The sequence below is a fragment of the Scatophagus argus genome, chromosome 23 (assembly GCF_020382885.2).
Source record: "Scatophagus argus isolate fScaArg1 chromosome 23, fScaArg1.pri, whole genome shotgun sequence".
NCBI lineage: Eukaryota > Metazoa > Chordata > Actinopteri > Scatophagidae > Scatophagus > Scatophagus argus.
In genome coordinates this window covers 3,088,443-3,100,778 of record NC_058515.1, presented here as the reverse complement: position 1 = coordinate 3,100,778, position 12,336 = coordinate 3,088,443, and the positions used below count along the sequence as shown (strand labels likewise).

Genomic DNA, 12,336 nt, shown 5'->3' with positions numbered 1-12,336 from the left:
TAGCAGTAGATTATTGTTCTGTGGTGAGTCGGATCAGGTGGAGCTGATGTGTTGGACCGAATTCTTTCACTTAGGAAAAGGATTTGAAATTACTGTCACTCACAAAGAAGGTTTCAGCGGCAAAACTGATACTGCGAATCAGTCTGTATTAGTTCAATTATAGGCATAAAATATACATGTTGTTCATTAATTCTCATAGTTATTGGTGTTAACAGCTGGAGACTAAAGACACTCCAGCACCCCCAAGCTATATATATATAAATATATCTACACTCATACATAATATATGTATAATATTGAGAAAAGTACAGCAAAAAAGTAAGAATGAGTTAATTGAGGGCGGTCACTCACAGTCACTTGTCACTGATGATATTTTCCCCCTTTCTAAAGGTTCTTGTTGGGCCTCTGCGCTCTGCGATTCATTCTGATTGGATCTTGCACAGTTGGAAGGTACCTCAAATTATTGGCCTGTGGCTATGGGATGATGGAGATAGAGAGGGAGAGAAAGAACAGAGAAACAGTGAAGAAAGTAATGATGGGGAGGGAGAGGCAGAGACGGTTAAGTAGTGCAGAGCAGGAGAGGGAAGATTGCTTTAGGTAATTAGAGAAGTGACAACTTTGATTTCCACATGAGTTGTGGGGAGTGCTTTCTTAGACTCACTCCAGCAGCCACCCTCGCACAAATCCACCGTGGCCGAGATGAAAGGTGGCAGAGATCCTGTCGAGAGCGAGAGGAGAGAGGGGAAGAAATGAAAACAAGCACGCTGGATTGATAACTGCCGCATAGATGAAAGTTGAGCGAGCAGTTAAAACAGTGAGATTTCCGCTGTTTCAAACGCATGCCAACACGAGCGGTGGGCGATGTATTTACAATGAACAAAGAAGTGTGGTGGGTAGGTAAATCACTTTCTTTTCCCCTGCGTCTCACATGAAGAGATACAACTTGCCTGCAATCTTTGGCTTGAAAGAGTTGGGGGAGAAAAAAAATTGCTGCAAAAAAAAAAAAAAAAGCAATTGTTTCTTGTAAACTGTATCCATTTGTAAGCCCTTAAAGTCTTGCTTTCTCAAAACAAGGGAACAGATTTCCCTGTATTTAAATGATCAACTTGTTTCAAAAATGTTCTTGATTTTAGTGCAGCAGACTCTAATAATTAATTAATAATCTAATAAAACTAATTCTGTCTGTTGTCAAGATACTGACTGGCTAAAAATGACCAGAACAGGTGGAATCTTGTTTTCTTTGGCAGAATTTTTCACTTGTTGTAAGGAGTTCACAATTTTGTTGCAGAGGGTTACAGTACAGTTTCTTTTCCCCATCTGTTCCAAGACACCCGGTGGATATGAGAACAATCCATCTAAAATTACCTAATGAAAAACAGAATGAGGCTAGCTTGACAGAGAGGTTTCTGTTGGAGGGAGGGAGAGTGAGATGGCCAGTGGCCAATTGTCTCCAATGTAATCTCCATTCTTGTGGATGGATTTCCAATGTGGGTGTCCTGTACAAGGGCATCTGGCTGCCTGCAGAGCTACATGATATATATTTGGCTCCTGGGAGACTTTCCAGAGACAAACTCACATGTGCTCACACAGACACACACATACGTGCAGGTACAGAGGGGGAGACCAAGAGCGAGACGGAACAGCATGTGATTCATACGGTAGATTATAAGGACAGTACAATCCAGCTCTCCCAGACAGACATACAGGCACTCTACACTCGAAGCACGCCATGCTGGTCTCTGACCCGTCCTTGCTTTGTGTCTCCCTGAGGTGCCAGTCAATCAGTGTGCCCTTGCCCTGCCCCTAGCACAGCAGCTGTGACACCTACCTGGGACAGGCCCCTTCATTGCTGTTAATCCAGCCACTGCTCCAGGCACCAAACGTGGGGCACAAGAGGAGGACAGGCAGCTTTCTGGCTTCCAGAGTGGAGATGCCAGCAGTTTCAGAGAGGGCATTCGGAGCCTCAGGGGAGGTTCAGAGCCGCAGGCATGCTGACTGGCTGGCCAGACCTACATGACCAGTGTGGACCAGACTCTGATGTTTACATACACACGGTCTGTTGGGTTGTGGTTCACACCTTGGCCTGCATTTCAGTGCATGCAGAATGTTCTGAAAACATTTGAAAAACTTTTTTGTTTTAGTAAGCTGATTTGTAGTGTCTTAAATTACAAAATTAAAGATAGGTGATAATGGCTTTGTTTTTTGCATTTCTAGTATTGATGAAATGTCAAAAACATGAAAGAATAGAGAGTAGATAACTTTGAGAACTTGGAGCACTGGCACTTCGACTGAATACCCAAGAGACCAAAGCAATGACACATGAGATCTCTTGTAATCTTGAAATCTCTTGTATTCCCATGGCTGTGCCATTGTTTAGGGTTGCTATCATTTCAGTTTTTTATTTTTTAATTATTTATTTTGTTTTATTTTTTTACATATGACCATACTGTAGCCACTGACATCCAGTCAGTCAAGTTTAGCTAATTAATAAAAAACATAACGTCGCTGTTAGTGTCGCTGATTAATTAGTTTATTATTTATCTCTCTTAAATAGCAGATTTCCTTGAGCCGTGAGTCCGATAGCATTGTTTCACTGTCTTTCACATCAAGCAAAGGGAATAGCCTTGGGAACAGCACGAATGCAATAATGGCGGCGAGGGAGAAGACAAGGGCCCAGCTGTTTAATCTATCCACCCATTCTCATGCAGAGCAGGCCTCGGATGGTGGGGAGGAGAGCAAGGAGGGAAGAAGTTTTACTGGTTTACTCGGAATGACTTATTTCTCCAAGGATCTGAACACAAGCAGATGCGAACAAACAAGCAGGACACGGAGGAATTTAAAATTTCTGCAGTGTAGATGACACAAAAACATGTCCGACAGAACTTTCATGAGTTATTTTCCTGTGATTCTAAAGACACTTTTTTTGCTCAAATGTAAGTGAGAGAACGGTGAGAGGATGTGGAAAGTAAAGAAGATATTTGAAAATACAAAAAGTAGGACATAGATTAAGGAAAGATGCAAGAGCTAAAGATGAAATAGTGAAAAGGGGGAGGATTGGGAGAGGAGAAGCGGTAATGAATTAGGGAGAAAGAAATCAAAATGGACTTTGGCAGGAGGGTAAGAAAAAAGGACAGAATGAAGGGTGGATGAATGATTGTTTGAGAACAAGAGAAGGAAAAGCAGGGAAGAAGAGTGGTTAGCAGGAAATAACCAAGCAAGAAGGAATGAGTGGATTAAGGAAAGAGTGACAGAAGCAAACGGTGGAGGAATCATTTAATAGAGGAGACAGCAAAAGCAGGATAAAAAGCATTTGAGTAGTTTCCTGACTGCAGTGTCGAATAGCTGCCACTAGAGGGAAAACTGTGTCCCTTCACTTCTTTATCAACTCTTCTTTGGATGATAAAATGGAGCCTCCGTAAGATTAAGTTAGTGGAAGCGGTTGCCTCAGTGTGACTCAGACAAGTTAGAAGAGGGAGGAGATTTAGTCAGGATTTGTGGATGAGACTGCAGAAGAACATGTACCCAGGACTGCTGCCTCCCACTATTTTCTTTCACTGAGTTATTATTTTGATCACCTTTTCTCATCAGCGCCCTCCCTTCCTCTCAGCATCACCACACCCCTCTTGGTTTTTTTTTTTTTTTTGGTTTATATTTCCCTCCTCTCTCTCTCTCTGTCTGCCACCAGCTGCATCTGCCTCTCCTTCTCTAATTTAGTGATTGCTGCAGAGTGCCCATGTCGTCTCTAAAGCAGGATTGGGTGCACTGTAAATTGCTGCACTGCATTTCCAGAAGGCAGAGGTAGTACCTAGCTAATCTTAAGTGCAGCTTGGACGTGTACACGTAATTGGTCATAGTAACTCTGTGGAAAAACAAAGTTTACTCTTTGGAGCAGTATGCTGCCACTGCAGTTTCAAGTCACTAAAAACTAGTGGGGAAAAAAACATGACTCCACCTTTTAGATCGCTCAGACCCCCTGTAGGGTTGATTAAAGAATTATTACCGGTAAAGCAATAATTTCTGGAAATTATGTATTATGGAAAGACTTTGACTTGACAGTTTGCTTAATTTCATGTCTGTCATTTTCTGCTTATATGAGCTGTAAGCTGTGAGTCAGCTTACACCAACATGAACACAGAGAGTTATAAGTGCAGCGTATGAATGACACTGAGTCATATAGTACAGCGGAACTGCCTACTCATACATGACCATCCAGCTTTTCCTCTACATGCATCTCCATCCATCTGCCAGCTGTCACTCATTCCACTCTTCCTTGTTTGCCTTTCTTCATCCAACTCTCATCATCTTTCTCACAGTGGCCCTCTTTCCCATGCACTAACAACTATATGCTGATCTACACAGTGTGCACTTCCTCAGCCTGTGTGTGAGCCATTATTACGCAGGCAGGCGTGGGTAGAGAGACCCCTGGGGAGTGGAAGTAGGTACTGCAGAACCGAGAGGTGGTCTATTTTAGATCACTGCAGCAGCACAGAGCAGTGGGGGAAAGCAAAATCAAAGTATACTAGTTAGGATGTGGGGTATACTTCAGAGCTCTTCTGTTTACTGTTTAGATGTTGGTCTCCTTCATTCTTTGTCTCTCTGCAGACAGTTTCATCAGCAATGTTTCTACAATATTATTAACCTTCAAACATACATAGCCTACTCTGTATGAAAAGACCCTTGTGCCTTGCATGGATTGAATTTCACACACACACATACACATACAAAGACACCTGGGGATTCCCTGATCTCATACACTGTACTAGCATAGTGCTCTGATTTTTAGCCTATAATCTATGAAGATTGCTATTTGACATAGACAGTGCCTGCTAATCAAAACTCTGACTTTGCTGCCACATTAGACTTTATCAACCCCCCCCTCAACAACCAGCCTGGCCACAATCAGCCCTCACCTCCCCTGATTCCAGCTCCGTTTCTATTGACAGTGTTGAAGATGTACGCAGTATGACCCCGAGGTTGATTGAAGTGAAGTGAGTGATAATAAGTTTGCACAGCAGCGATGAAACTTCTTTGACATCCTGATGAAGTGATGCTAATTGCCAAGTGCCACCGAGAAGTGCTCAATTATTGCATGGGGTGGGGGGGGGGGGGGGGGGGGGGGGCGCGACCTGAGTGCTGACAGTTTCACTAAATCCTGTTCACTTTAAAAGAAGAGTTGAGATGTGAGGAGCAGAATGCTACCGTAGTGTTGGATATTGGGAGGCAGTGATTTTTTTCTGTGCAGTGGGAACTGAAAAATGTCTTCCTTGAAACAACCATGAACTGTGTTTTTAGAACTGTGTGATTATCTCATGCTCATGTGAAATAATGGTTTATTGCTGACATTGAGATGTCTTTGTTTCTGCTGCATTCATTCACAGTGGATCAATTCTGTTGTTCAATGATTGCTGGCTCAGTGTGTGATTCTATTTTGATGACTGCTAATGCATTTCTAAAGTGTACTCACTTTACGGACAGCTATCATGAGTCAGCACGAACCATACTATGTCTAAATAATTCATAAAACTGTTTAACTTTTTAGTACGTTAAAAAACACTTAAACTCAAGGTAATTAGAATGCTGTTAACTTGTCTAACCAAACAAACCAGCCCAAAAACACATCCTCAAGTTCTTCCTGTCCTAACTAAAGCTGATTTAAAGTACATAACTTGCTAAACATTTTCCATGTTGCCCTTCTAACCTCTAACCTTTTAACTTCCAGATTTTTTTGTAACCTCTCTTAATTTGTCTTCTCCAAATTTCTTAAAGGGAACATTGATAATGAGCGCCTGGCTATTGCTAGACAAAGAATCCCATACCGACTCGGTCGGGTAGTTGATGAGTGGCTACTCGACAAAGGTAATAAAATCCCTTTAACTCCACTAATGATCTAACCGCCTAACCTACCGTTAACCACCACTCTAGAGGAGGTGCAGTGCCACGTAACAGAGGTGAATGAGATTTGGCTCTTTAACAGAACTGTTAGTCCCCTTAAATCCACTTCAGATGTAATATGCCTAATAATAATTGGCTGATATGTCATAACTCATTCCTTATCTCAACTGATTGTTGGAAGATCTTTTGTTTTCTCTCACCATCATTTGACAGCCTACCTTGTCCAGCTGAAACTGTTCAGTTGAGCAATTGGCATTTCCAATAAATTCCATTAGTGACGCTACTCTCTTCATATGAAGATATCCAGGGGACCATATCCAAAGCACCTTAAACTGGGGCTGCATCTCTTCAGAGAAATAACCCCCAAATAACCCAACATAACCCCCTAATAACCTGATCACATGTAAATAGCCTTCTGATTCCATTTGCTTCTTTCCTGTGTCTTTTGTTGGCTGAATGTGAATTTGCATTGGTTATATTTAATCATATATGAAAACAAAAAAACACACAAAAAAACATTCATTACTGGATTACTGACTCTTTCAAAAGAAAGAAGACAAAAGAATCCCCCCCATGAAAGTCACTAAAAGTTAAAGGGACTGTTGATGTGTTCAGTAATCAGTGGGAGCCCCTTTCCACCCCACATTATGCATAACTAGTGTCGTAAGTGTCGAATGCGGTCCCATCAAAGTACTGATTCTTTAACCCTTTGAGTGCTGAACATCCCAACCTCTTTGTCTTTGTTTTGTGCCGTGTGTTTGTGTTGCTGAAGGTGGTTGATTCTTCAATAAAGAGAGGAATAAAATAAACCAGAAAGACAGTTAAATGGAGAAGAATTTAAAAATAGTTTCTTTGTTGCACTAAAAGGATTGCAGTATCTCTCATGCACTTCTGTGCATACTGTGAAATGAGTACATAAAAGAGTAACACAAGCACATATAATACAATTTACAGTAGAGAATAAACAGTGCAGTAAAAGAATGAAATCCATATAATTGAATAGTTTTGGTGTAGGTTATCAGAATGTCCAAAGCTCAGACTTCGCAGTGAGGTTTGCATTATCTGTTGTGCTTGCGTAGCAGATGTCTTTAGATTTAGATGATTACAAATGAAGAGTTTCAGGCATTAGATACTTAGCTTTAAGTTCTCATTTTAAAAGAGCATTGTTAAAGATAGAGATGAATTCAGAAGATGAAATTTGTCTCCAAGAGCAAAATGAAGTATTCATGCGACACACAAACCAGATAAACGAAGTGCCTGCATATTTATTTCATGGAAACAAAACAATCATTGCATTAATCTCTAGATCCAAAAACTGACTTCTCTGCTCTCCTCTGATGCATCAGGAAATGCATTTCTGCTGAGCTTAGTTAAGATGCAAATGAAAATTAAAAAGACTTGGGAGATGAAAGTTGAATGAAAAACTGGATCAATAAAAAATGACATACCCACTTATAAAAAGATTTGTGCATGATACGAAACTCTAAAGAGAATGAGCTTGAAAGTGAATGAATTATTCTCTTTCTTCTGTAGTTTGAAATGAGTCTGCATCCAATCATTTCAGATGGTAACATTGGGAAAAAGTAGGAAGACGAAATAAAGAAATAATCTGCATTAAACCTCAAGTGAGGGCTTTGGTCAGGGTACGTTTTCAGGAAAATGTGTGAGATCAACATTATTTGCTAATTTGATTAGATTGATCTAAGACATGTCACACACACGTCATGGACTGAAGAGGCAAAGTGGTTTTGGAAGAGCATTTTTAAGATGCTTTTTGCATGTAAGACTAGATAATGAAGGGGGCGTTAGGGGACTTTTCTGAGCTCAAAGGGTTAAAGCTGTTTGTTGCTTTGATAAGGAACCAGCTAGAAATTAAAGCTAAGATACTCCTAAGCAGAATCTAACCACCGAACAGCAAATCAAACTCCACCCACACTAATTGCTGAGGGCTTCTTCACTGACTCCCCACCCTCCACCACTGTAGCCCTAAAATTGAGATGATCTGAGAAATTTCCCAGCTTTGCCCTGCTGGTGACAAATTCAGAAAGCCCTCAGTTCTAACCTTGTTATAAATGATATTTAACATTTGAGAGCAATTGGACCTGGATGTCAGTATTTGGAAGAACTTGGACAGGTAGCAACGATCACTTGGGACAAAAACTAAATAAAAAGCTAACTAAGTTCTAACTTCTACTAAAAGAGAGAAATCTCCAACTGGCAACTTCCTCCCCTCATCTCCACCCCAATGCAAAACTCAGAGGGTTAAAACGAATAACTGAACACCAAATTTAAAAATAACACCCCTGCTCTATGTCATTGAAACAAAATGTGTTGAAAGAAACGAATGAAGGTCCCTTTAACATTTATTGTTTTCACCCCTAAGGAAATGGAACATGTTGTGAATGTACTGTTTTATATTTCATTTGCTGTGCCGGGTGAAGGGTGTATGAACATCTGAATGAGACTGACTGCAGACTGTGGGATGGTAAACAGTCTGGATCATTCATCCTGTATACATGTCCAGCAATGGTCCAGGCTGTGTTACCAATACAGAGTTTTGGTCTCAGATCTGTGGTGATTTTAAGACATTAATGCCTAAAAGGTTTTTAACCAGAGAGCACAAAACAGTCAGCCCCACGGGTCTCCTTTACAAGTGCCTTTAATGTTTGATTGATTCTGTAAAGCTCAACGAGCATGGAAGACCTCCATACCTCTCAGGTCCCGCGGTCCCACAACAGTATCATTATTCTCATGACGAATGCACTTTTATGTTCATGTGCATACAGAAACAAAACAAGGACAGCAATTGCTCACAATCGGTCTCATGAATCAATATTTTAGTCACAGTGGGATATAATGGAAGTCGTTGGCGCTGTACTGTGGCACGGCACTGCACTGCGTCTCATTATGAAGTCCTTATCCCATCTCTGCTACTCTGTGAGGCAGATCAGAGTGAGCATCTCTTTCCAGCTCTGTGCCTGCTGACTAAATCCAAAATGGCAGCCATTACGTGGACCCAATGGAGGGGAAAAAAATCACAGTGGCAAAAGTTTTCAAGAGCTACATCGAAGCCAGAACTCAGCGCCCCCCCCCATGTCTTTCCCTCATCTTGTGAAGAATCTGTCAACCCAGGTTTTCTGCTCACTGTATGCCCTTCCTACCCCTCCTTTATTCCCTCTTTCTTTTATCCTTGACCATCAATGCCAGTCTTCATTGAAATCTTGGCAAGCCTTTATCCACATCAATGTAGCCTGTTTCATAAAAAAACAATAATAATGTGGTGCAGCTTCTTGATCTCTTCAGGAAGCCCCACTAGAAAATAAAGATTACAAATAAGCATCAAGAATCAATTCCCCTTAGCTGTTCCCTGTAGCAGATGAGCAAAATCGTGAATAAAGCTCCCTGAAGAATTGAAGCTGTATATCTTCCTCTGGCAAGGAGTCTATCTCTGAAGCTCTCCAACAACACGGTGATCCAGCTTTGAGTTAAGCTACATGAGTTCAGGGAGGCACAGAGGAGGAATACTACCTCACCTACACCTCCGTGGCCTAAAATGTGAGCTGGAGTACCAGGTTTAATGTTCAGTGTTTAATGGTCTGGTGTGAGCTCCCCCAGTCCCTAATCAAAAGCAATCAAGTCCTCCCACTTGGCGTGGCGCCAGAGCCCAAATCAACATCTCCAGGCCAGGCATCAGTCCAGATCTGCTATTCATGATTCTGGCTTCATTTCAGAGATTCTCTCACATCAGGCCCCAGTCAGCAGAGAGCAAATCCGTCTGAGTCTGTTTTTCAGTAACATCATGAGAAGTTCTCTGTCTCATTGTGAGTTACTATCATGCTTTCTATTTGATGCCTTTATACTATTATGTTTTTATTTTGAGTAAAATAGGGAGGAACCGTACTACTTTTAACTTGCTTGCTCATGAGTAGAAAAGGGGCTGTGAGAAAGAGGCTCTGTAGGCGCACTTTGCTTTCATTTCATGGTCCCCTACCATGAAATGCCCTAAAAACAGCACAGTCACAGCCGGAGTGAATAAAGAAAGAGAAGATTGTCCCTAGCTAACCACGCTATCAGAGATAGAGCCACATATGAATAAATCCAGGCTCCAGACTCCAGGCTCCTGCAGATTCTCTGCCGCAATCTCTGCTTTCTAAGTTGCCTTCAAGAACCTCACAAGGCTTTCTTTCTAAATTCATGCCAGATTTTGGCCCCTCATCTCCATTGTCAAACACAATTAATTCATAGTGTTCTACTCAAACCAGCCCAACGTCTGAGGAGTAAAAAAGCAAATTGTTCTAAATTACTAAAGAGATCCTGGTGCCGAGGAGATAACTTGGGAACATTTCATAATCAACTTTGTCAGCATCCCACCCCACTCCCATTGTGTTCCAGTCTTCTTTGACTTCCTACCTTCTTATTCCTTTTCTTTTTTTCTGGAGACAACAAAATGAAAATGGGGGAGTTCTTGTTTGCAGATACAGACACTAGAAATGCGCATGAAGGATTTGAGAACACAAACCCATAAAGACGATGTGCGCAAAGGGTCCAACTTTCTGTTGTGCACATCACAAAGCGGTGTATTGACAGAGGTGAATTCTGGGCCATCCCTCCCACCCAGCATCTCAGCTAAGAGAAAACATTTCAGATAGAAGCTCCTTGCAGCCATATGGCATCCCTCCTCTCTGCAAGATAACAGGAGTAGAAGGAGGATGAGAGAGGCGTAATGATGACAGCGCAGGGAGAAAGATACTGCTCTTTCCAGCTGCAGTCCTTTTCATATCCCCTCCACTGGGGATGGCTACACTTAGATCATCCCTCCACCTCCCCATTCCCCCCTACAATCTCCCTCTGCCTCCCTCCAACAATCACCTCCTCCATGTCAGCTGCTCGCAGCCAGAGGAGGGGTTAAGTGAGAGCACAGTATCAAGCCGCTGTCCCCTCCCCTCCTCTACACCTACATTCTGGGGGTTGTAGCAGACATACAGCCATTATTTCAGAGCCTCTGACAAGCAATCTGTGCATTAGCAAGCCGAGCGTGGCCCAAGCCCGGCCCACTCTCCGGCTTAGCTCGGCTCAGCTTGAAATTACCGACCACAACTCATCTGAGACAAGCCATTTCTCTCTGTTTCGAAAAACGTCGGGAAGGATGGTGCATTGGTGCAAAGCTACAGCTGCAAACTTGCTATTAATCCTGTTACTGCAACAGCCTTCAGGGTAGTTTACTTTAGGTCCAAGAAGTCATCTAAATAGAATTTAGTCCTGTATTTGTAACTAACATCAAACAGCTGTGATGTTACCTGCACCAAACTGATAAAACCCATAAATCCGCTGATGGGTCATTCAAGTCCTCAAGCACACAGAAGTTACGGCATTTACAATTCCAGTGACAGATTGTTGTTAGTGTGAGCAATTACTGCCACCATGACTGAACAAAGAAAAGGCCTATAGGATGTCAGACATTCTTAAAAAGAAAATACAAACCTCAGTCTAACTAGATAGAACCAAAAAAAAAAAAAATGTATTCATTAAAGTAAATTGCTGAGATGTGGGAGCAATGCAACATCACCACAAAATACAATGAAGCACACGAGACATGAGATCAGAAAGGCTGTCAACAAGTCCAGCCAGAGAATCTAAAGCATTTTGTTTGCAGGTAAAACCTAAAGCGAGCAGACCTTAATTATCTGTGATGATAATAATTAATAATAATAATAAAGAAACAATTGGGATAAATTATATTACTGTGTTTTTAAGACCTTGTTACGCCTCTGATAAAATGATAATATCATAGCATGCTAATGTAAGTATACCCCTTCAGTGAGCTTTGATTATTAACAAAGTTCAGATATTTGATTCAGAATAAGAGATTCTTGGACCCTGTTAGCAAAAATTATACTTAAATATATTATTTTTTTCTGTTCCCCTAGCTGCACTGCAACAAATTCTTCTAACAGTAGGGGAAAACCCTGCTGTTTTTTCTGGCATCATGTTGGTTAAAATGTTGGTGACATTCCTAGGTAAATAAATACACATGTCAATGCAGTGGGCAGTATATTACAGTCAGAAAAACATAACTGAGGTCGTGTCCAGCTAATAATTGATCATTGTAACTGCGTATGTACAGATGCAGTTCACAATGGACTCACTGGGACCGTTCACCTTTATTTTCTCTTCCAAATATGTAACCAAGGAGTTTGGTCACAACTTGTCTGTTTGCTCATATTTCTTGTCCTTTTGGACATCTTGTGATGTTGTGTTGCGATGTGATGTTAAGAGCACTCTCACCATTCTCACATTATTATTACCAATCGAAGGCAGAATTAACCTTTAAAACCATTTCTTTGAAAGTACCAATTTTGTTCAGTAACGTAGTAATGTTGACAGCACATCTAGCTGAGCATGTGATTCCAGCATTCTTCCCGCTCTGTGTAAAGTTCTTCCTTA

At 41.4% G+C, this 12,336-nt stretch overlaps 1 protein-coding gene across 14 annotated transcripts in view; it reads left to right on the top strand.

The window, feature by feature from the left end:
• The window catches only part of nrxn2b (neurexin 2b), a 584,209-nt gene that overhangs the window by 548,516 nt on the left and 23,357 nt on the right, over positions 1–12,336 (top strand). For 10 of the 14 annotated variants that reach the window (XM_046380508.1, XM_046380507.1, XM_046380504.1 and 7 more), the window contains one exon: positions 5,767–5,856. The exons of the other annotated variants lie outside the window; for them this stretch is intronic. In XM_046380508.1, the coding sequence (XP_046236464.1) occupies positions 5,767–5,856 (90 nt within the window). The remainder of the gene's footprint in view (positions 1–5,766; positions 5,857–12,336) is intronic. 14 annotated transcript variants of the gene reach the window in all.